Source organism: Hyla sarda, chromosome 2 (genome assembly GCF_029499605.1).
Source record: "Hyla sarda isolate aHylSar1 chromosome 2, aHylSar1.hap1, whole genome shotgun sequence".
Lineage (NCBI taxonomy): Eukaryota > Metazoa > Chordata > Amphibia > Anura > Hylidae > Hyla > Hyla sarda.
This window is the reverse complement of record NC_079190.1, coordinates 174,755,376-174,780,781: the sequence shown is the minus strand read 5'-3', so window position 1 is coordinate 174,780,781 and position 25,406 is coordinate 174,755,376. Positions and strand designations below refer to the sequence as shown.

General features: G+C 42.0%; 1 protein-coding gene across 3 annotated transcripts in view; it reads right to left on the bottom strand.

Moving 5' to 3' along the window:
- LOC130355532 (rho guanine nucleotide exchange factor 7) overlaps positions 1 to 25,406 on the bottom strand; it is a 182,352-nt gene that overhangs the window by 13,444 nt on the left and 143,502 nt on the right. For 2 of the 3 annotated variants that reach the window (XM_056555779.1, XM_056555781.1), the window contains exons 13-19: positions 23,652 to 23,738; positions 20,751 to 20,829; positions 20,035 to 20,174; positions 17,365 to 17,586; positions 15,462 to 15,555; positions 10,123 to 10,212; positions 4,597 to 4,773 (exon numbers count right to left, since the gene is read on the bottom strand). In XM_056555779.1, coding sequence (XP_056411754.1) covers positions 4,597 to 4,773; positions 10,123 to 10,212; positions 15,462 to 15,555; positions 17,365 to 17,586; positions 20,035 to 20,174; positions 20,751 to 20,829; positions 23,652 to 23,738 — 889 coding nt within the window. The remainder of the gene's footprint in view (positions 1 to 4,596; positions 4,774 to 10,122; positions 10,213 to 15,461; positions 15,556 to 17,364; positions 17,587 to 20,034; positions 20,175 to 20,750; positions 20,830 to 23,651; positions 23,739 to 25,406) is intronic. The other variant, XM_056555780.1, reaches the window with a different exon arrangement.

Genomic DNA, 25,406 nt, shown 5'->3' with positions numbered 1-25,406 from the left:
TACTCTGCAACTTTTTGTAACTATCGAACAACAGGTTAAGTTCTGAGCAATAGACTGAGCTATCTAGTTTATGTACCATATATACTTGCGTATAAGCCAAGTTTTTCAGCATGATTTTTCGAGCTGAAAACGCCCCCCTCGGCTTATACCCTTCTCAGTGGTCTTCAACCTGCGGACCTCCAGATGTTGCAAAACTACAACTCCCAGCATGCCCGGACAGCTATCGGCTGACTGGGCATGCTGGGTGTTGTAGTTTTGAAACCTCTGGAGGTCTGCAGGTTGAAGACCACTGCGGCCTTCGTCATCATCCAGCGCCCACCCCCCTTTTGTTTTGTACTTATCTCCCCTCGGTGGGAAGTTGGGGTGAGCTGGTCCGGGCCATCTATGCTCCAGGGACCGTCCGGTGGGGATGGTCAGTCGTTGCGGGCTGTCCATTTTCACCGGGGGGCCCTCTTCTCCGCTCCGGGCCCAGACTAGTGACGTTGCCTTGACGACGACGCACAGGGACGTTGTGCATGAACATCCCTGTGCATCGTCAAGACAACGTCACTAGTCCTGGGCAGACCCGAAGCGCGGAGAAGAGGGCCCCCCGGTGAAAAAGGACAGCCTGCAACGACTAACCATCCCCACCGGACGGTCCCTGGAGCATAGATGGCCCGGACCAGCTCACCCTAACTTCCCGCCGAGGGGAGGTGAGTACAAAACAAAAAAGAGGGGGGGGGGGGCTGGGAGTTGTAGTTTTGCAACATCTGGAGGTCCGCAGGTTGAAGACCACTGATGAAGGGATTGACAGGCGGTGGTGATGACGGGGGTCTGGATGATTACATGGGGGGGGGGGGGGGGGAGATCATGTATTTCCCACCCTAGGCTTAAAGTCGAGTCAATAACTTTTCCTGGGTTTTTGGGTTGAAATTTGGGTCCTCGGCTTATATTCGGGTCGGCTTATCCTCGAGTATATACGGTACCTTTCAGCAATAACCCCTAAATACTGTGTAGGTCCACCTCATGCCACAAGAACAGCTCTGACCTATGAAAACCTAAAAAATCCTCTGTATGTGTCCTGTGGAATCTGCCACCAACACATTAACAGTAGATCCTCTAGATGTGAGATGGGGTCTCCATGGATCAGACTAGTTTATTCAGTACATCCCACGTATTCGTATATGTATTGAGATCTGGGGAATCCTAAGGCCATTTATCACACTGAACTTTTGTCATGTTCCTCAAACCATTACTAAACATTTTTTGCAGTGTAGCCTTATATGCAACAAGCTGCATACCAGTGAACACTGCCATCACCATACAAAACATGCTAGTTGGAGAGGCTGCAATAAGGGCTAGATTGTTCTAAAAAATGCCAACTTTCCTAATTCCAATTAATCAACTAATGAAACTGCCTTGCTGTCTAATATATGTCACCCCTTTACAGGGGTTATTAACTTCACCTTTTAATATTATGGCTGATTGGTGTATGACCACTCTCCACCTAAATTCCGGTTTATTTTATCATTGTGCAGAGAACTGAGAGGACACATGGCAATTCTCTACAGACATGAATAATCTTAAATAGGACTTTAGGTCAAGGAGTTTTAGTTCACCCTTCGCTATAGATGAAGTATTCAACCAGCTTTATCTTTGACAGCTAATCTAAAGGAAATGTGTACAGGTAAAATGTTTCCTTTAAATACTTCAGGAAGTGGTATGAGATCTTCTCCTAAACTGCATAACAGGGGAACTCACCAAATTAACTGGTTTGCATAAAATGGGTTGGCCACCTTTATATTGTTTTTCAATAAAACACTGCAGTGTTTACAAACGTAATATTTACCTATACTGCAAGGCTTCTCTACAGCCCCATTCTCTCACATCACCAGGCAACGCTCCCGCTCAGCCTTCGATCCCTACATGCAGCCAGACAGCTTGTCATCAGTACATAACTGCCTATGGAGGAGCATTTGACAAACATTATTGTGCCTCCTCCACTGCACCAGAATTCGTTGCTATTTTTTATATATTATATATATTCGTTAAAAACACAGTGTAATGCTATGGAGGAGGCACAATGATGTGTATAATCCTCCATAGGCAGCCACATATGGTCGATAAGGTGTCCGGCTGGGTGCAAGGATCAAAGACCAAGTGGGAGTGGAGCAGGGTGATGTGAGAGAATGGGGCTGCAGGGAAGCCTCACAGTATGGGTAAGTACGGTAATAAGTTCATAATCCCTGCAGTGTTATATTGAGAAAACAGAATACAATTGTCCCTTTAAGTATATATAATAAATGTAACATTGCAATTTCGGAATGTATTGAAAATATATTCTATAGAGGGGGTTTAAGGCTTTTGCATGGATCTCTGTACATTAAACAAATATAAATAAGGAAAAGAACCCATACATAGTGCTTTGAAATGCAGTAAAGAATAATTCTACCATGCAATAATACTAATCTTTAGGAAAACAAATACTTTGTAACAGTAGAACTAAAGAATACTTTACTAGTAACCATTTTAACTTGGAAAACAGTCTAATAAAATGATATTTTTAGTTGGGACTACTTGCAATATAGCGTCATAACTTTTGCAACCATTTTTGGTCTTTGTTTCAGTGCATGAGTGTACAGAGCCAATGCTTTGTTCTCATAAGGTGGATATGCTGCAGATCAGTTGAAAATTCACAACAAAGCTGCAGTGTATTTGCTACATGCAAATAGACCCAAAAACTAAAAATGCATGAGCGATTATGAAGCAATTCATATTCTCTACTGAACACTGTCTGTACCAGAAATCTTAACCATTTGTAGGTCAAGAGTCAAATAGATCAGGTGGACAGGGAACCTGTCATCACCTTTATGCTGCCTGAACAACGAGTCAGTGTGGGCAGGGCAGGAAGAAGCCACCAAGGACCACCCTGATGACTTAAAGGAACATAATTAGATGACAGGTTTCAGAAATTTCAGCATAAAGATGCAAGAGGAAGAGGTGTAGTGCAATGTACAGTTTAATCATGGTTGCTTTAGTGACAAACTTCTTAGGCTGAAGTCAGCTGTTAATCATATAGAATTGGCTCCGCATGCTCTCAACTGTGGTGGGTACTCAGCGGAAGGATTCTGCAACCTGTAATACAAATGACCAAAATGCACAGCAAGTCACAAGTTAAAGTGAGAAAGGTGAAACTTTTTTTTTTTTTTTTTGTATTTTCCATATGCCAATGTGTCTTAAATGTATTGGAGAAAACAGTTTTTCATAGTCTCAACCACATGTAAAGTATTTGTATTTAGTTGTACAAGACCATTCCATCATTTGTTGATCTTTATCAAGTAGGATTGGCTGCTATGAGGGAACAATCTGCCATGTCTTCTACCTCACTGCAGCCGATCCAACTTGATAAAGATCAACAAATGACTGAATGGTCGTATACATTTGCATACAAATACTTTACAGGTGGTTGAGAATACGAAATAACTTTTCTGCAATACATTGCAAACATGTTGGCATATGGAAAATACAAAACAAAAAGGACTCCTCTTTCTCAGTAGTTTGTGGCGTCCTGTGGATTTTTGGCGATTTGAAGTTAGCTCTCATTCATAGAGTTCTTAACCAGGGATCACTGGTGCACAACAGTAGCTGCCAACATCTAGGGAGTAGAGATGCTGAGAAGCTTAAATAGGTAACCCTGATCTACACAGTAGGAAGAAAAAAAATTTATAATATAGACAAGTAGCAGCTTCTGTATGATACTTAGAAAAAGGGGTTTTCCCACCATATACAGGTCTCATATTGATAAACTATGCCATAAATTTACTAGGTGGGAAGCCTCTTTGATACCATCAGATACGTTATGTGCATGAGAAACAATTAAAATAATAGCAGTAAGAACATAAGACAAAAGAAAATAATTTAAAATACTGTAAAGTACAAACAGGCACATTAAAATAGAACACAAACAAACAGTGATCATAGCAAATGCTGGCAAGTTGGGGATGTTCTCTTCTATCACCATTAAGCTTCGTGTGCTGCAATGCCTTCCACACATGGGTTGTGCAAACACTATTCTTGCCAGTCACGTACTATGCTGCGGAGATTTTCCTTATCTTACTTCCAGAACTAACTTATTTTAGGAGTTATTTCTATACAAAATTATATATTCACAAAAGGTCCTCACAAATCTGTATGCTTTAAGGTTTCCAAATTACAAAAAATACACATAAAATTATCACTTCAAAAGAAACATCAAAGACAGAATACTTAGTCTGCCATAGTTTAAAAAAATCCTCACATTCTTTTACATAAAACTAAGCTAGGAATTTACTGCAAGCATTTCAAGAGTGTGAGGTATATTACCAATATACATTTTACCTTCGTGAATAGATTATTATTTTTTCCCAGCAGAAAAAGGAACCTGGATCCATATCCATATATTTACCTATATACAAGTAGTACCAGAAACTACTCCAGTTCTTATAATAATCACATTAGACAGAACACAAGTAAACATCTAAGAAAAAAGTAGGTTGTGGTATAACAAGCATTTTGTTAAGAAAAAAAGTTTAGAAGTGCATTAGTTCTGGTGAGAGATATATGAGCAACAGCTCTTACGAGAAGTAGACCCCATTCTGTAACTATGGGCTGTCCATATACTGTCATAGTCAGAGTCTTCGGAGAGGTCTGAAGGCTCCATACGTGAAAGACTACTGCGACGACCCAAGGAGTCTAGACTTGATTGGTCATCATCAGCCAAGACGTGATTATGCATCAGGTCAGTGCCTTGCCATGCTAAGGATGATGTATGGGTGAAATGAAATGGCAATGGTGGGAGGCAAAGATGGAAGGAATGAACAGAGGAGGAGGAGAAGGAGAACAGGACAGGAAAAGCCACAACCAAAATCATAACATGAAACAAAACAAAAAAGCAAAAAAGGGTGATGGGAAGAGAGGGAAAAAGAAAATATTGTTAAAAAGGAGAACAAAGCTTTGCAGATTTCATTAGTTACTTTTTATGAGATAAGACTGTGCATCCAGAAATAGCTATAACTACTGTTAGGTGTAACTGCATTTAGTGAGTCTACAGTAACTACTCACGAAATGCATTCAGTATGGGGACTGGGCTATCAACAAAGATGTACAACCATAATTTGGGCAGCATGAAGCACGTGGCAGGCTGCCATTTAAGATTTATACTTTTTATGGATAGATTTTGTTTAAAAAAATAAAGGGGTATTTCCAAGTCAAACAAATATTACTAATTACTATTACTTACAATCCACAGGCTAGGGGATAAGCATCAGATCGTGGGAGGGTTCAACTACTGCAACCCCCCTCCCCAAGGATCTCCATAATACAACCTCAGGACTTTGTTATGAATGGAGCGGTAAGTTGCACATGCGCACCACCACTTCATTCTGTCTATTGAGCTGCTAAAGAAAGCAGACTGCAACCCTCAGCTACCTTTGGCAGCTCTCATAAAAAAAATAAATGAAGCGGCAGTGTGCATGGGTAACTTCCTACTCCATTCATAATAAAGACCTGGGGGCCTACCTGTTGGCACCCTGAAAATCTGACACTTATCCCCTATCCTGTGGATAAGGGATAAGTAACTTTAAATATCCCTTTAAAGTAGTATTAACATCACTAGGCTATAACATTAAGAATGGTAGGGTGTCCATCTTATGGGACTAATTGGCAACTGGACATTTCTTTTGCATATAGGCTATCCCAGCCACCCCTGTGCACAGGACCATAAAAACTCACAATTCAAGTAAATGGGACTATGTTGTAGATAAATACCTGGGGGGAGGACCTGCAGTATTTAATAAGCATTATGGCCCCTTTACTCTATGGATCATGTACATAATATTGCATTGCCATTGATCAGAAAAAGATGGCATATCCTAGCAATATGCCACTGTTTACCTAAGTGGGAATATCCATATGTACACTGCTCAAAAAAAAATAAAGGGAACACATAAGCAACACGATATAACACCAAGTCAATGACATTTCTGTGAAATCACACTGTCCACTCAGTAAGCAACACTGATTGACAATCAATTTCAAATGCTGTTGTGCAAATGGAACAGACAACAGGTGGAAATTATAGGCAATTAGCAAGACACCCCCAATAAAGAAGTGGTTCTGCAGGTGGTGACCACAGACCAGTCAGTTCCTATGCTTCCTGGCCGATTTTTTGGTCACTTTTGAATGCTGGTGGTGCTTTCACTCTAGTGGTAGCATGAGACGGAGTCTACAACCCACACAAGTGGCTCAGGCAGTGCAGCTCATCCAGGATGGCACATCAATGCAAGCTATGGCAAGAAGGTTTGCTGTGTCTGTCAGCGTAGTGTCCAGAGCATGGATGCGCTACCAGGAGACAGACCAGTACATCAGGAGACGTGGAGGAGGCCGTAGGAGGGCAACAACCCAGTAGCAGGACCTCTACCTCCGCCTGTGAGCAAGGAGGAGCAGGAGGAGCCCTACAAAATGACCTCCAGCAGGCTACAAATGTGCATGTGTCCCTCAAACTGTCAGAAACAGACTCCATGAGGGTGGTATGAGGGCCCGACGTCCACATGTGTTTTTTTTTCTTAAAGCCCAACACCGTGCAGGACGTTTGTCTTTTGCCAAAGAACACCAAGCCCTGTGCTCTTCACAGATGAAAGCAGGTTAACACTGAGCACATGTGACAGACGTGACAGAGTCTGGAGACACCGTGGAGAACTTTCTGCTGCCTGCAACATCCTCCAGCAGGACCAGTTTGAAGGTGGGTCAGTAATGATGTGGGGTGGAATTTCTTTGGGGGGCCGTACAGCCCTCCATGTGCTTGCCTGAGGTAGCCTGACTGCCATTAGGTACCGAGATAGGATCCTCAGACCCCTTGTGAGACCATGTGCTAGTACGGTTGGCCCTGGGTTCCTCATAATCCAAGACAATGCTAGACCTCATGTGGCTGGAGTGTGTCAGCAGTTCCTGCAAGAGGAAGGCATTGATGCTATGGACTGGCCCACCCTTTCCCCAGACCTGAATCCGATTGAGCACATCTGGGACATCATGTCTCGCTCCATTAACCAAGCCATATTGCACCACAGACTGTCCAGGAGTTGGCGGATGCTTTAATCCAGGTCTGAGAGGACATCCCGCAGGAGACCATCTGCCACCTCATCAGGAGCATGCCCAGGCATTGTAGGGAGGTCATACGGGCATGTGGATGCCACAAACACTACTGAGCCTCATTTTGACTTGTTTTAAGGACATTACATCAAAGTTGGATCAGCCTGTAATGTGGTTTTCCACTTTGAATTTGAGTGTGACTCCATATCCAGACCTCCATAGGTTGATAAATTTGATTTCCATTGATAATTTTTGTGTGATTTTGTTGTCAGCACATTCAGCACAATATAAAGATGAAAGTTTTTCATACGATTAGTTCATTCTTTCAGATTTAGGATGTGTTATCTTAGTGTTCTCTTTATTTTTTTGAGCAGTGTACTTCAAGCAAGCTGATATTTAGTAGACAGACTGTTATAAATAAGACTAATGATTATAGCCCTAGTTAAATAACTAATACAGGAAACCATAGCTTAATAGTTTTACAAATAGCATAGCTGACTACATTGTGTAGGCAGCTTTATTAAGAAAAATTGCTCTTTTGCATTCTAGGGTTAATAAGTGAGAAATATGTCAGTGCACACTACATGGCTGAGAAAGTTATGTCATATAGATATACTATTTAAAATCAGCATCAGAGGCAGATGCAACAGGCTGGAAGACATAATAAGCCATTGAGAAGGGTGCAGAGGCATAAAACATGAAGGAAGAAAGTAAAATGGAGAAGCTTGATATAAACATGATTGCTTCACACCTTGATACAATCATTCTATAAAATTATATATCATCTGCAAAGCACATGGGAAAAGCTGCTTGGTTGTGATATATAAGCAAATCAGCAGAATATAGGAAAGAAACTATTCTGTTCATTGCAAAGTTATGAAGAACGTGGCTGGAAATCTGCGGTTCCTTAATATAGATATCTCTGCTTACCTGCTTCCTAAAAATCACAGAAAAGCAAACCCATCCAACCTACCAGCCATAAAAAAATAAACACATGCATTTAAAATACTGACTGAAGATTTTATCAATGAATTATTATTACACCAGGAGCAAAGACACGAGAATTCCCATAGAGAAGATAAGTAGATCAATACAATACAGAGCTACAGACAACGAGTCCATGGCTGCCTTACAGGCCATGAAGGCCTTTAAAAGGGTAATACAACTGTGACTATTTAGCTTGATGCTTTGGAAAACAAAACACCTTACATTTTGGTAAAACTGCACCAGAAACTAGATTCAAGTGCATGGTGTAAAAACAGCCTTACATGCTTATGATAGTGCCAATAGACTAAATTAAAAGAAACATTAAAAATATAAACTATCACTTACTAAAAAATCTGACTTAAGACAAAATAAATAGGAAAACAAACAAACAACAAGTACATTTCTGTTTATAATAATGCTTACAGGTAATATAAGATTGAATCAAAAACAGAGATGCAGGGAGGCACTCGTGAATGCAACAACGTTTATTCAGATATGGTCACAGGATACAATAAAGGCCAACGGTCCGTTTCACACAAACCTGCGCTTAATCATGACCTGTCCCAGAAGCCTCAGCTCCCACCTTATATACACCGGGATTCACCCAACTTTATTGACAACCAACACTAATAAAAAAAAATATATAAGAAATAGGATCTTATTAAAAACATATATAGAAGTATCCAGGTGGAAAACTTATCTGCACAAAATATATTTAAACATTCAAACAGGTTACACTGGATCAAGTTATAACCTCATCACAAGGAGGAAGATGTGTATAACTATATATAGTTACACAAGGTATACAAATCTAGATATGGGAACTATACAAAACTAAGTCAATATTAATTAGGTGGAAACATACTCAAGTCACTTTTTGTATTTAAACCAAAAGCACCAAGTGTTTCTGTGTGTAAAATTAATTCTGTCTCTTTTTGTAATAGCAATTTGTTCCTATCACCCCCTCTATCGGGAGCCCTCTGAACCCCCAATCCAAGAAATCTCAGTTCACCTACTTTGTTCTTATGTACCTCATTCATATGATTAATAAATCGTGTACTACCAACTGTTTTTAGGGATCGTAAAGAAAGTTGGGTGAATCCCGGTGTATTTAAAGGACAACTGCAGCGGCATTACACTTATCTCCTATCCACAGGATAGGGGATAAGTGTTTGATCGCGGGGGGTCCGACCGCTGGGACCCCCCCCGATCTCCCTAACGGGGCACCGCCATAAGCGCTCATGGTGAGCGCTAAGGCGCGTAGCGTCGACCTAGAGGTCGACGGTGACGCCCCGTCTCCATACAGTTCTATGGGGGATACGGGGAGGCATGAATGTTGTCTCCCCGCCTCTCCCATAGAGATGTATGGAGGAGGAGTGCCGGCCGCAACGTCATGCTGCGGCTGGCACGCCCCCTGCACGGGAGAGCCTCGGCCCCGTACAGGTGATCGCCGGGGGCCCCAGCGTTCGGACCCCACGCGATCAAACACTTATCCCCTATCTTGAGGATAGGGGATAAGTGTTTGTAACGCTGCAGATGTCCTTTAAGGTGGGAGCTGAGGCTTCTGGGACAAGTCATGATTTAGCAAAGGTGTGTGTGAAACGGCCCATTGGCCTTTATTGTATCCTGTGACCATATCTGAATAAACGCTATTGCATTCACGAGTGCCTCCCTGCTTCTCTGTTTTGGATCCACTGGACTTTTGCTTCCGTGGGGTTGAGCACCATACGAGCACAGCCTGCATTAACTCCGTGTGTCGGAAGCTGTTCACACTACCCGCGGTTACTGGTATGCGGCCGTGCCGACAAACTTTTTCCTATCTTTGGACAATATAAGATTGACTTTGCTGGGTATAGGATAAAATGACCCTGAACTTAGATCTCCATGTAAGCCACAGTGCAGTTCAAGTATATGTAGTTTCTCACATGACAAACTAATATGAACAGTTTCTTAAATTAACATTTACAAAAAAAGCTAAAACTATTAACCCACAAGACAAATAGCATAGTTTTGTAGCGCAGTATTACTTACTGGAATTCAATGTTTGACGCGTTTTGGCACTTGTACAGTAGGCCTCAATAACTTTTAAAATCTGAGCATCTTCCTCTAGTGCTGCTGTGCCTGAAAAAATGAAGGACATTTGAAAGAAGCCCAACACACCGTGCAATCCATTTTATTGGTATTTGCCATGAAAGAAGATTGGCAGGTTTGTGCAGTAGAAGTTTTGGTAGGTAAGGTTTGCCAATTTACTTAAGACATAAAATAGGGTTTGTATTCTCAGAGCTATATTTAACATGGAATATTCTCTATTGGAGAAATGGTCATAACAATGGAAAGTACAGTTTAATGTTTCAAAATGTAAAATAATGCACTTGGAGAGAAAGGACCATATGTTTGACTATGGTAGAGGCAGTTCAAAAACACAATGTCACATACATATGCCAAAAGCTTGATCAGAAGGGGTCTCAGTGCTGAGATCCCCACTGACAGCAGAACAAGCAGAGAAAAATCACTCTTTACTTCACAGCTCGCAGCAATCTCAGTCCTGCTTCACAGGATAGCTCCCTAAATTTATAATGCGGCTGCAGAGCGGATAATCTCTGCGAGCCAAGAAGTAAAGTGCTCTACTGCGAACTCAGTGAGACCCCCATTGATAAAAACTTTTGACATGTCTCTGTGGCACCAGACTTAAAGACGGGCTACATCAATCGTGGACAGTTTTATCAGGAAATACTAAGGGGTGTATTTATCAAGGTTTTCATGCCAGTTTCTAGCATAACAATGTCATATTTATGTGTACAAGTCTCATCTTGCACAAAAAATTGCAACTGTGTTTTGCACACTGTGTTTTGCATAAAAAAAATTGCAATTTGTTTTTTAAAACACATACAGATTTTAAATCTACTGCATACAAATTTATGTCACAGGTATGATGTAGATTTATTGACTTCAATGGGGAAGACACATTCTGCAATAAACTTGGACCGTTATGAATACATTTCAGGAAGCCCCATAGAGAGTTTTGGCTGCAAACATAAGCACTGCTGCTCAGTTCATTTGGGGGACAAATAACCTTTTTTGAGATCAGTAGTGGCCCTAGCAGTAAAATTCCCACAGATCTCCTATTCTGTGAATAGGTGATAATTTTCAATATTGGGATAGCCTTTAACCCCTTAAGGACCAGGCCATTTTACACCTTAAGGACCAGAGCATTTTTTGCAATTCTGACCACTGTCACTTTAAACATTAATAACTCTGGAATGCTTTTAGTTATCATTCTGATTCCGAGATTGTTTTTTTGTGACATATTCTACTTTAACTTAGTGGTAAAATTTTATGGTAACTTGCATCCTTTCTTGGTGAAAAATCCCAAAATTTGATGAAAAAAATGAAAATTTTGCATTTTTCTAACTTTGAAGCTCTCTGCTTGTAAGGAAAATGGATATTCAAAATAAAAAAAATTTGGGTTCACATATACAATATGTCTACTTTATGTTTGCATCATAAAATTTATGAGTTTTTACTTTTGAAAGACATCAGAGGGCTTCAAAGTTCAGCAGCAATTTGGAAATTTTTCACAAAATTTTCAAACTCGCTATTTTTCATGGACCAGTTCAGGTTTGATGTGGATTTGAAGGGTCTTCCTATTAGAAATACCCCATAAATGACCCCATTATAAAAACTACACCCCCCAAAGTATTCAAAATGACATTCAATAAGTGTATTAACTCTTTAGGTGTTTCACAGGAATAGCAGAAAAGTGAAGGAGAAAATTCACAATCTTCATTTTTTACACTCGCATGTTCTTGTAAACCCAATTTTTGAATTTTTGCAAGGGGTAAAAAGGAGAAAATTTTTACTTGTATTTGAAACCCAATTTCTCTCGAGTAAGCACATACCTCATATGTCTATGTTAATTGTTCGGCGGGCGCAGTAGAGGACTCAGAAGGGAAGGAGCGTCAAATGGTTTTTGGGGGGCATGTCACCTTTAGGAAGCCCCTATGGTGCCAGGACAGCAAAAAAAAACCACATGGCATACCATTTTGGAAACTAGACCCCTCAGGGAACGTAACAAGGGGTAAAGTGAACCTTAATACCCCACAGGTGATTCACGACTTTTGCATATGTAAAAAAAATAAAATAAATGTTTTACCTAAAATGCTTGGTTTCCCAAAATTTTTACATTTTTTAAAAGGGTAATAGCAGAAAATACCCCCAAAACTTTGAAGGTCAATTTCTCCCGATTCAGAAAACACCCCATATGGGGGTGAGAAGTGCTCTGCTGGCGCACTACAGGTCTCAGAAGAGGAGGAGTCACATTTGGCTTTTTGAAAGCAAATTTTGCTCTGGGGGCATGCCGCATTTAGGAAGCCCCTATGGTGCCAGGAAAGCAAAAAAAAAAACACATGGCATACCATTTTGGAAACTAGACCCCTCGTGGAATGTAACAAGGGGTAATGTGAACCTTAATACCCCACAGGTGATTCACAACTTTTGCATATGTAAAAAAAAAAAAAAAAAATTTTTTACCTAAAATGTTGGTTTCCCAAAAATTTTTGATTTTTAAAAAGGGTAATAGCAGAAAATACCCCCCATAATTTGTAACACAATTTCTCCCGAGTACGGCTATACCCCATATGTGACCCTAAACTGTTGCCTTGAAATACGACAGGGCTCCAAAGTGAGAGCGCCATGCGCATTTGAGGCCTGAATTAGGGACTTGCATAGGGGTGGACATAGGGGTATTCTACGCCAGTGATTCCCAAATAGGGTGCCTCCAGCTGTTGTAAAAGTCCCAGCATGCCTGGACAGTCAGTGGCTGTCTGGTAATACTGGGAGTAGTTGTTTTGCAACAGCTGGAGGCTCCGTTTTGGAAACAGTGGCGTACCAGACGTTTTTCATTTTTATTGGGGAGGGGAGGGGGGGCTGTGTAGGGGTATGTGTATATGTAGTGTTTTTTACTTTTTATTTTGTGTTAGTGTAGTGTAGTGTTTTTAGGGTACAGTCGCACGGGCGGGGGTTCACAGTAGTTTCTCGCTGGCAGCTTGAGCAGCGGCAGAAAATTTGCCTCAGCTCAAACTTGCAGCCGGATACTTACTGTAATCCTCCGCCCATGTGAGTGTACCCTGTACGTTCACATTGGGGGGGGGGGGGGGGGACGGAAGGACATCCAGCTGTTGCAAAACTACAACTCCCAGCATGTAGGGTCTATAAGTGCATGCTGGGAGTTGTAGTTTTGCAACAGCTGGAGGCTCCGTTTTGGAAACGGTGGCGTACCAGACGTTTTTCATTTTTATTGTAGGGGTATGTGTATATGTAGTGTTTTTTTTACTTTTTATTTTATTTTGTGTTAGTGTAGTGTAGTGTTTTTAGGGTACAGTCGCACGGGCGGGGGGTTCACAGTAGTTTCTCGCTGGCAGCTTGAGCTGCAGCAGAAAATTTGCTGCAGCTCAAACTTGCAGCCGGATACTTACTGTAATCCTCCGCCCATGTGAGTGTACCCTGTACATTCACATTGGGGGGGGGGGGAAACATCCAGCTGTTGCAAAACCACAACTCCCAGCATGTACGGTCTATCAGTGCATGCTGGGAGTTGTAGTTTTGCAACAGCTGGAGAAACACAGGTTGTGAAACACCGAGTTTGGCAACAAACTCAGTGTTTTGCAACCAGTGTGCCTTCAGCTGTTGCAAAAGCTACAACCCCCAGCATGTACGGACAGCGGAAGGGCATGCTGGGTGTTGTAGTTATGCAACAGCTGGAGACACACTGGTTTGCTACTTAACTCAGTGTGCCTTCAGCTGTTGCAAAACTACAACTCTCAGCAGTCACCGACAGCCAACGGGCATGCTGGGAGTTGTAGTTATGCAACCAGCAGATGCACCACTACAACTCCCAGCATGCACTTAAGCTGTTTGTGCAAGCTGGGAGTTGTAGTTACACAACAGCTGAAGGTACACTTTTCCATAGAAAGAATGTGCCTCCAGCTGTTGCAAAACCATAAGTCCCAGCATGCCCATAAGTGCATGCTGGGAGTTGTGGTGGTCTGCCTCCTGCTGTTGCATAACTACAGCTCCCAGCATGCCCTTTTTGCATGCTGGGAGCTGTTGCTAAGCAACAGCAGGAGGCTGTCACTCACCTCCTGCTGCTGCTTGATAGCCGCACAGGTCAGTCCCGCCGCCGCCGCCGTCGTCGCTCCTGGGGCCCCGATCCCAACATTAACGCCGGGGATCGGGGTCCCCAGCACCCGGGGTGCACGTCCCGCACCCGCTCACGTGCTCCGGAAGAGGGGCGGAGCGGGTGCGGGAGTGACACCCGCAGCAGGCGCCCTGATTGGTCGGCCGTTAATCCGGCCGACGAATCAGGGCGATCGTGAGGTGGCACCAGTGCCACCTCACCCCTGCAGGCTCTGGCTGTTCGGGGCCGTCTCTGACGGCCCCGATCAGCCAGTAATTACGGGTCACTGGAGACCCGATTGACCTGGAATCGCCGCAGATCGCTGGACTGAATTGTCCAGCGATCTGCGGCCATCGCCGACATGGGGGGGCATAATGACCCCCCTGGGCGATATGCCGCGATGCCTGCTGAACGATTTCAGCAGGCATCGGGCACCGGCTCCCCTCCGGCTAGCGGCGGGGGGCCGGGAAAGGACAGGACGTACTCCTACGTCCTCGGTCCTTAAGGACTCGGAAACGGGGGCGTAGGAGTACGTCCATTGTCCTTAAGGGGTTAAAGGGGTACTCCGCCCCTAGACATCTTATCCCCTATCCAAACGCCCCCTCCCATAGACTTGTATTGAAAGGGGCGGGCCGTGACGTCATGAGGGGCGGAGCCGTGACGTAACGATGCTCCGGCCCCTGTATTGCCCGTCATTACGTGCAGAGCGAACTCGCTCTGTGTTGTAATGATAGCGCAGTGACTCGGCAGGGATCCCGGGGCTCCCCAGCAGCGGGACCGCGGCGATCTGACATCTTATCCCCTATCCTTTGGATAGGGGATAAGATGTCTAGGGGCGGAGCACCCCTTTAAGGCTGGATTTACATAGCTTGTTTAGCAGAATTTTCCTTTGTCTTTAACAAAGGCTTTTATTTAGAACTTGGAATACAAGCTACAAAAAAAAAAAAAAAAATCTCACTAATGTAGCAATAAAACCGCTATGAAATTAGTGAGTGGGGGGAGCCCTAAAAATACAATCAGCTCAGTTTGAATATGTCTTTAGAACCGTCTATCTCCACAACAACAAAAAATAAGACCATGTTTATTCATGTACTTACTGGATTATCAGCAATTTACATGCCAAATTATACATAAACATAATGTAAGTAAATGGAAAAACCAGTAAATTTTGCATTGTAGTACTCTCCCCACATACTTTTTCTAAGTGCGAACTCTTCATCTGAGGGTTTTCTTTCTGGCTTTCGCTTAGGAAGTAATTTTTTCATAGTTTTGGGGCTCTTACTGAGATCCTGGTAACAGGGAAAGTAAAAAAAAATGGTTCAATATAAGGTTTATCATTATTAATAATCCCATTCAAAAGGTAAGAGACGAAAGTTTTTGGAAAACACACAAAGGAGAAAGAAAAACAGTGTACGTGTTTGTCTGTACAATGCAGTAGTTTGATAAAAAGGCTGCAGTGTTATGGGATTTCTGCTATCCTTTCCGGGAGCAGTGTATAAGAGGGAGAGAAGCAAAATTCAGTGATATACAGGTTTGTGGAATTTGGAGGAGAATATCTGAGAAGCAGTGTAAATCTGGACAGGACTCATAGGAGAGACAGTGAGAGTCCTGCTTACCATGTCTTCACAGACTTATCTATACACAGACTGAGGCAGGGTAAGTTGTCAATCATCCTGTGCGGGTGGGGCAAGCAGGACTCCCACTATCTGACCCAGGATTACTTTAAGGATATCCTATAACTCACATATCTGACTTTAGCCTATCTCCCTCTACCATAACCCACTCTCAGACAGTTTCTTCTTAGGAAATCCCTCATTCCATGGGTACTGTCAAAAACACCTGCACTAGCTACCAAGGGGATCCACGGACATAAAAAAGAACATAAAAAGGGAAAGGGAGAGTGGCAAACCTCAACTATTCTGCTGCAATTTCTGTCAGAGATAAGGCTGTGTTTACATCACATTCAGAGCTTACATTTGGTGTACACGCAGAGAAAAACGCCCCACTTACACGTAACCATAGGGCTCTTTACCAGAAGGCTAAAAAATTTGGCTTTTGGCCTCTGTTTAGCCATTATACTATTTGGGAGAAATGCATCAATGGCTTCTGTGTAGGTTTTAGCAAAAAAAAAAAAAATTATACAAAATTCACACATTCTTGTGTTGAAATAATAATAAAAAAAATCCCCCCTTTGCATTTGCAATATGAAATTGCATAGTAAGGTAAAGTGTTCCATACAAAAGTATACAGTAAAACCAATGTATATCCTACAGTATACTTTTTTATACATTTAATATAACCTTCCCTTGAAAGCATACCTCACAAAATCCTCCCGATATACAGTTTTGAGTCGATTCTGATCATGATGTGAACAGAGCCTTAGATATTTACCAGAGATTGGTCCACAGAGTGTGGTTACAGTTAAAGACAGAAGAAAACCTTCTTATAAATCCTTCTCTATTCCCAAGTTTGACTTTAGATAAACTGTATCAGTTTTTACGTAGTGTATGACAATTAGACTGCATTATATCCAGTCAGCCTCATGCGTTCCTAGGCAGGTGAAGACTTCAAGTGGTAAACACGCACAAAAAGGAAGTGTGTCTTGGAACAAATACATTAATTCACAGCTATCTGGGAATGAAGGCAGGAAAGACGTGGAGTGAGGATCCTAAAGCAGGAGGGAGACTGACATTTTTTTGTTTACCATGAATGGAAAACAAGTTGTCTTAAAAGGGAACAGACCACTAGCAAGGTGGTAATGCATTGTGTGCAGATCTGCTCTACATGCCATTCTAAGAGGACACAGAGGGGCCTAACCCTTACCTTAAGAATACAAGACATCCTCTAATAGAGTAAAAGAAGCAAAAACAAAGTAGTGAGCATTATGCCGGCCAGCATTGAAAGCAGTTTTTGAAATGCAAGTTACCTCTGACCATTTATTTGGCTTTTTTGTTACTCTGCAATCATTCATGGTTCATGATGAACAATGTAGCTACATGATTATGATGGATCCAGCGCAAATTGCTTTAGAAATGTAAATGATTTACACTGAAAAGAGCTGCAGAGTTCTTACAGTCTCATCTGAAACTTTCCCTTACCTCTTTGTAACACAGTGCTGCAGAAGGCCGAAGAGGAGGAGCAGGCCGCAAGCAACTCAAGCTCCATGGCTTTGATGTTTTAGGTGGTTCCAATGGGCTCCAATTGATGCTGTGTGGAGTCCCGTGGTGTGAAAGGTGTGGTAATGTATGATATGCAGGTGTGTGAGGTGCTGGCTTGCAGTCTGAATGCTTGCTTGATGGTGTCACTGGATGTGAAGGAAGCTGAAGACAAAATGACACATTATACTAAGCCACTGACACGGTAATGAGAAACAATTCTAATATTGCCATATTCACATCACATTCAGAGCTTACGTTTGGTGCATATCTGTACCAAGCAAAGATTTACAGTAAAAATTTAAATTAAAAAATACACAGTATAACAGCCAAGTAAATCAAAGTTTACAGATCTCATCCATATGTCACACATTTTCTATAAGTATGAATGTTTTGTGGATTTACAGTGAATCTATGTATTTAAGATTTTTATTGTATTCAACATTTTGAATACATGTGGAACTGACCATTACCACTGGAAACTGATTTTGCATAACTGCAAGAACAGGAAATTATTTGGTATAGTTTGCCTTCAACCCATTAGCATTCCCTGATTATTGTAAAGATCCTGCACTTATTTACTGAACTCACTGCTTCATAATAACTTCTACATTCTGTATACAAATGAGTTCCAAGCGATTCACACTGTGAAATACATTCACTGTTAGAATTTGACCTATTATGAAAATACATTTTTATTATCAGGATATGTTAATGTAACCTTTACCTATGAATTAACATTTGCCTCACATAATTATGTAAAATGCTGAAGTTTGGCCAGAAATGTATTAACTGAAGAAAAAAACAAAACCCTAATTGTAAGGCTGTATAAAGGACCTCAATAAAACCACAAGCCTCCATTTCAGCAGGGAATTCCATTTTAAATTTAAAAGGACAAGTCCCCTGTCGATAAGTACGGAACAACTTATCCCCTATCCGCAGGATAAGTTTTAGATCGCGGGGGGTCAGAGCACTTTGGCGGATGTGCGGATAGGGGATACGTTTTTCTGTACTTAGCGGCATGGGACTTGTCCTTTAACAGCATTCATTCAGTAGCCAGACCAAAAAGCTTTGTTTATAGAGTTACTATCGTTTCAGCTGGCGAACAGGATATGGGTGAAACTACAAGCACTATCCCATTGCCTGAGACTAGTGCCGTTACTCACGTCATCAGACGGACTGCCTTAGGTTTCATCCCGGAAGCCCCATTCAAGTCTTAGTCAACAGGATAGCGTTTTTAGTATTATCCATATCCCAAAGCCATGTGAAAAGATAGTAACTTTTTAAAGAGTCACTGTAATTTAGAACAACTTTGTCCTAGTTGAGATTGCACCAGGAGCTGCGATTGAGAGTTATAAGCCAGTGAAGTGCGCGGCAGCATGCTGCAATTCCTGGTTGGCTGGCTAAGATAACCTTCCACTGCATAAGTCTATGGCGTAACAGGGGTCGGGTTTGAGTAACAGCCGGGAAGTGAGGCACCTGCTGCCGAACACTTCATCTGGCTGTAACTTGTTATTGCAGTGGGTCTCAGGACCAAGACCCGATGCGATCTGAACTTTTTACTTTTTACTGAAAAAAAATTATATATCTGTCGCCAGATTGGTCTGTTTTTCACCAACAGCTCTCTCCTCCTAACACTCATAACCATGCACACATACATCTTTGGCTGAACATGCATGTTTATTTAATGGGGAGAGGGAAATAAACCTCTGCCAGATACCTCTAGCAATAGACTAACTCCGATGGAGTACAAGAGGATTGGGAATGGAAATTCAACATGTCCATTTTTCTGAAAAATCAGTTTTTCATATGAAAATCTGTGTAGTGGGAGGAGCTTCTGATTGTTACATGATTTGCTCTGAACTTTATTTCCCAGCGGTCATTATTGCAGAAGCTCATTCCTGTGCTGCATAGTAAAAGTCATCCATCAGGAGAATCTAATCATTACAATCGTCAAAGTTATCTCTTCTCTACTCACACAGCATACAGGGTTATTATAGAGAATATTATCCCCCCCCCCCCCCCTTAGTGTTACAGCCTGTAATATAGGAGCTATAGCAGAACATAATATTATACATGAGGTATATTTACCTCATCCTGGCCAGTAAATATTTAGCCAGAATTATGCTGGGCCATACACACGGCCATAACCAAAATGTACTCACACAGGACATGAACGTACAAAGTAACACAATGTTTCTCTTGTCTGAGGTTTAAGGAATGACAAGCAAGTGTATACAAATTAAATATTGCAAGCGCTCTGAAGGTGTAGGGCTATACTGTAACATCCTTACTATGTATCATTTTCAGTATACAGCTGTAGCAGCGTCACGGACATAGATCTACAGCATTTTGTTACAATGTGATGGTTAAGAACAGGCAATAGAATACGCTGCCTATGACAAAACAAGACTGCTGCTGGCAAGTTACTATAACTTAGGCATAAAAGCTAACAAAACACAGCCCCCACTGTGTGTGTTTACTACAGCAGTAACAAACTAGTGCCCTTGATATCAGTATCTTGATAAATAAGCAATTTTTTTTCTTTTTAATTACAGCAAGGCCTGCAAGCATCTGGTACATGCAAATCTTTTTTTGGTAAATCAGTCTTACAGTGTGACAGGGCACAGAGTGAGGCTTTATTGTGGGGGTGGTCATAGAGGTGTATTTTGTCTGTTTATGTAGATGGTCAACCCATTCCTGTAGATCTTGTTGGTTATTACATGACACAGTTATCCGTTCAATCATGTTACCTAGAAATAAGAAAAAACGATTTTGTTAGCTGCCTCAGTCGCATACACAGGACTAATACAAGCACTTGAAACACAATGAACAAAATAACACACCAAACATGTTGTTCTATTAAGATCTAATAAGAAGAACTGAATAACTAATTCAATAACTCTACAATAGAACCCATAGCAAAAATAAAACATTAAGTACTGGAACAGAACTTATGGGAACCTTTCAGGTTAGTTATGCTGCCCTTACCGACAGACACACACTGCGTGCTTGGAGTTATAGTTTTGCAACAAATGGAAACACCCTGATTGGGTAACATTAATGTAAGGACTTGTAAACTTAATGTCAATATTGATAACAGATCTCAGCAAAAGCTTCATAACTATTCCTGGCATGTTCCCTTTAAAATGTAGACAATTTTTCTTAACATTATATGGGCACGCTCACACGTGTGTATTTTACTGCAGATCTTCTGCTGCTTATTTTCCTACCCATTGACTTCATAAAATCTGCTGAAAAATACACAAGTGTGAATGTACCCCAAAGCTGATCAGTTGAGATATAAAAGTAAGGATATTCAAGATTACCAGATATTTCATAGGCATTCTTGAGATTTTCATTGTCTTCTAGCTTTGTGATGCAAGTCCCTGTCAGTGGAAGTTTCCCCTGAGACATAAAAAGACCACAGTGACAATCTATACTAAATAAATAATAATACTGGCATCTCCCTATGAATAAGGAATAATTGATCTTAAAGGGGTACTCCGGCCCTAAGACATCTCATCCCCTGTCCAAAGGATAGGGATAAGATGTCTGATCGGGGGGGGGGGGGATCCCACCGCTGGGGACCCCCGCTATCTCGCATGCAGCACCCACCTCTGGGAGCTGCACGCAGCGCTGCAGCCTCGGAGTCTGTCAGGACACGACTACGGGGCCGGAGTATCGTGACATCACGACTCCGCCCCTGTAATGCAAGTCTATTGTAGGTGACGCGGCAGACTCTGAGGCTGCAGCGCGGCATGCAGCTCCCAGAGGTGGGTGCTGCATGCAAGATAGCTGGGGTCCCCAGCGGCAGGACCCCAGTGATCAGACAGCTTATCCCCTATCCTTTGGATAGGGGATAAGATGTCTTACGGCTGGAGTACCCCTTTAAAGACTTAACTTTCCTAACATGAAAAACGTCTAAATCTAAAAACAGAAGAACAAGGTTGGCAGGGTGGAGAATACTTCGATCTCAACTACAATAGCACAAGAGATTGCCATGTACTAGTTCAAGGAAAGCTTAATCTAAGTTTATATGTTGTGTCACTGAATGTCATCTATTGTTCCCACTAAGTAGTCATATGAGAAAAGGATGTTTGTAGTGTTCATCAATAAGGCTATACACAGGAAGTCTAGAAAACTGTCTGCCCTACTGATCGGAAGTTTCAGAAATTGCAAATTAAGTTTTCTCAAAATAGCACTTTCAGGCTTACATGTATGTCCAGGACCTCCAGCCGCAATTTCCTAATAACAAAACTGATCCCATGGAATCCTTTGGAAAAATTGTGTTAGAAGGTTAAAGCTGTGACATGGGATATCTCTCAGCCCTGGATAGAAAATGCTTAGATTTTGGTTACACTACAGATTTCAATAATTCTCTCCAAACCCCAGGGCCGTAGTCCAGGGTGCAAAACACCTCTATTCATTTCCCCCCAAAAAAGTGTATTACAATATAACTTTTAATGTATTTGTTTAAGATCAAATAAACCCAGTAGGTGACATTAAAATATTAGTGCCAGGTGGGATTGTAACAGTATGTACTGAGCAATTAGCCCTTTATATCTGGGGTTCTGCAGACACCCAATATCCCAACCGAGGCACTATATTAAAAACACTAGATTGCCGCCTCTACATGTTTCGCCATCTCCACGGCGTTCTCAAAAGGCTACGGCCCTGGGGTTTGGAGAGAGTTATAGTGTTTTGGCCTCTCTATTTCCCTCTGGGTCATCTTGTGAGTTCACTACAGATTTCAGCACAGTTAAAGTGCACAACTTTGTTACCAGTTGTCTCTGGTTCAGGCAAATAATAAATAAAATAATTTGCCAGTTTTAATATAGGTAAACCCAATCTTAAAGAACGCCTTTGTGGCTTTTTTTTATTTATTTTTTATAATGGGTTAAAATAAATAAATGGGTTAGTAAGTAAATGTGATCAATTTGGGTCCTGCAGCTTCTGATTTGATCATGTGTGTAGAGGAGTTCTCAAGGAGTGTCTGTAGGAGTAGGAAGGAGTGTCTGTAGATCGGTCAGACAAGGTCTGATGGATTTCAGGAAGGATTTTTTTTTTTTAAATAAATAAAAGCTTATTACAGAAATAATACCTAGCATTTTACAAATTGGCAACATTTTTGTATTCTATGTAGAAATGCTCTTCATATGTCTACAATCATGAGACTGAAATTCAATGGGCTTTTGAAACAAATGTATCATCAGAAAATGACCTAATGTGTGAATAAAAATAGAATGTTAAATTTATAAAAAATAAATAAAATAAAAAATTTTTTCCTTATTTTCCATTTTACTATCTGTATTATAGAATAATCCAGATATCTTGCAAATTTTCATTTTAACTACTAAGCCTAAAACTAGGCACAGACACTTCCTTTTCTGTCTGTAATGGTAAGGAGGAGGCTGCTGGAAAGTGATCAGTACAGCATTAAAGTGAAAGGTGACACCAGTAGATCGGTAAGAAAATAGATAAAGCTGACTGCTTAGCCTTTCCCTCCCTGTGGAATAACCTTTGCAAAGATCACAGAGTATGCTCAGTAACCTTCCCAATTCAAGTGAACAGGACAGCTCATGGGGCTTGCTTTAAAGCATCTCTCTAAATGCAGGGAAAACAGCTCAGGCAAGATGGTGGCCGCATAACAACATACAAAAAAAAAATTATTAAAAAGATAACCACAAAATATCGTCTCAATAGATTTTCACTGTATTTTTAAACTTCCAGTGTGCTCCTTTAAAAATGTATCCTGCTTGTACTGACAGGATTATTTGATTCTGCAAGTGTATAACTTGCTGGCCTGACCTCTTTCTCTGTCTGTACATAGAATTTGCTTAAAATGTATAAAACAATTAAAGTTAATAATAACATTGTGCTTTTCTTTAGATCTTTACTACAAAGATTTACTATGTTCCCTTTCATCAGTACAGCTTTCTCTTAATCACAAGGACACAAAGGATATGATCATGTGATTGTACATATACATTGTTTTGTGTTAACTAACTACCAGGAGCAACATACACACAGGTCTGGGGTTAATGTACTTAATGTGGAGTCTATCTGTGCTAAATGTGAGAAATCTGAAATAATGTGGTTTGTAAGAGAATAACTTTCATTGGTCTCAGCTAAACAGATCTTCTTTGCAAATAAGCTGAACAAGGTGACCGCACAGACCAGTGCATAACAAGTAAATCAGAGTATAGGAAAAAAAACTATGGATTTACCTGATAAATAAAACCACTCATTCTTGGACTGGCAGAAAGCATTAATAATACATTGGGGAATAGGAGAAGATATCTCTCATTCTTTTCCTTTAGGAAAGAAAGAACATTAGCAGTTAGCACATGGACCACACAGATGACATAACACTAGGTGTCAGCAGTAAGTTACACTGTTTCAATGGGTTCAACATCACACACCATGTACAGACCACAATCCAGCTTTGCGGGATAAACCCAGTCTGTTCCACTCTGTACTCTCTGTACAAACTGGACATCTGGGTGTCACTGGATTGCCCCAAGGAGCAGTGGTTCTAGGGAAAATATTACAATAAAACTACTCATCATGGCTTCTTAAAAAAGGTAATCTGTAAGCTATAGGGACCCACGCATAGATTCCTGAGATCTGTCCCTTATAGCAATACAAATTGTAGATTTAGAAAATCTACACCAACTATCTGGCATGCTTGGCCTGAAAAAAAACAGTAACTCCTGACCAATCCACCCGCCAATGATTGTGCTTAGGAAGAAACCTGCCAGTGACAGGCGGGATTCTACCGGCCATGCTCTGCCAGACAACAGGTGAAGATTCCCTGAACACACCACAAAAGGGACAGGCTGCTAGAAACAGTGTGTGTGTGCACTGCATTGCTAGGAACTTCCGCTTCTTTACCTCAGCTTAGCCATGCCATCAAGATCATGCTCCAAACCTCAGCAACCTTGTTCTTAAGTCCCTCCTCTCTATTATGTTAGTAAATGTTTCACATAGAGGAGAGCCATAAGAACGTTGTTGCTAAGAATTGAACGATTGGATTGTCAGTCTCGCCCCTACTTTCTGCATTCAGTCTTGTCTAGTAGTTGGTAGAGACAGAATTCAATCCAAATTGGTAGGTGGATGGCATTTTTTCAAGGAAGGAGACACCTAGTGGACAAAAGTATATACCGTATATACTCGAGTATAAGCCGAGTTTTTCAGCACGATTTTTCGTGCTGAAAACACCCCCCTCGGCTTATACTCGAGTGAACTCTCGACCCGCAGTGGTCTTCAACCTGCGGACCTCCAGAGGTTTCAAAACTACAACTCCCAGCAAGCCCGGGCAGCCATCGGCTGTCCGGGCTTGCTGGGAGTTGTAGTTTTGAAACCTCCGGAGGTCCGCAGGTTGAGGACCACTGCGGCCTTCGACATCATCCAGCCCCCTCTCACCCCCCTTTAGTTCTGTACAGTACTCACCTCCGCTCGGCGCTGGTCCGGTGCTGCAGGACTGTGCGGAGAGGAGGTGGTCCGGTGGGATAGTGGTTCCGGGCTGCTATCTTCACCGGGGAGGCCTCTTCTAAGCGCTTCGGGCCCGGCCCCAGAATAGTCACGTTGCCTTGACAACGACGCAGAGGTATGTTCATTGCCAACGTACTTCTGCGTCATTGTCAAGGCAACGCCTCTATTCTGGGCCGGAAGCGCGGAGAAGAGGCGCCCCCAGTGAAGATAGCAGCCCGGAACCACTATCCCACCGGACGACCTACTCACCGGACAGCCCTGCAGCACCGGACCAGCGCCGAGCGGAGGTGAGTACTGTACAGAACTAAAGGGGGTGAGAGGGGGCTGGAGGATGTCGAAGGCCGCAGTGGTCTTCAACCTGCGGACCTCCGGAGGTTTCAAAACTACAACTCCCAGCAAGCCCGGACAGCCGATGGCTGCCTGGGCTTGCTGGGAGATGTAGTTTTGAAACCTCTGGAGGTCCGCAGGTTGAAGACCACTGAGGGCGG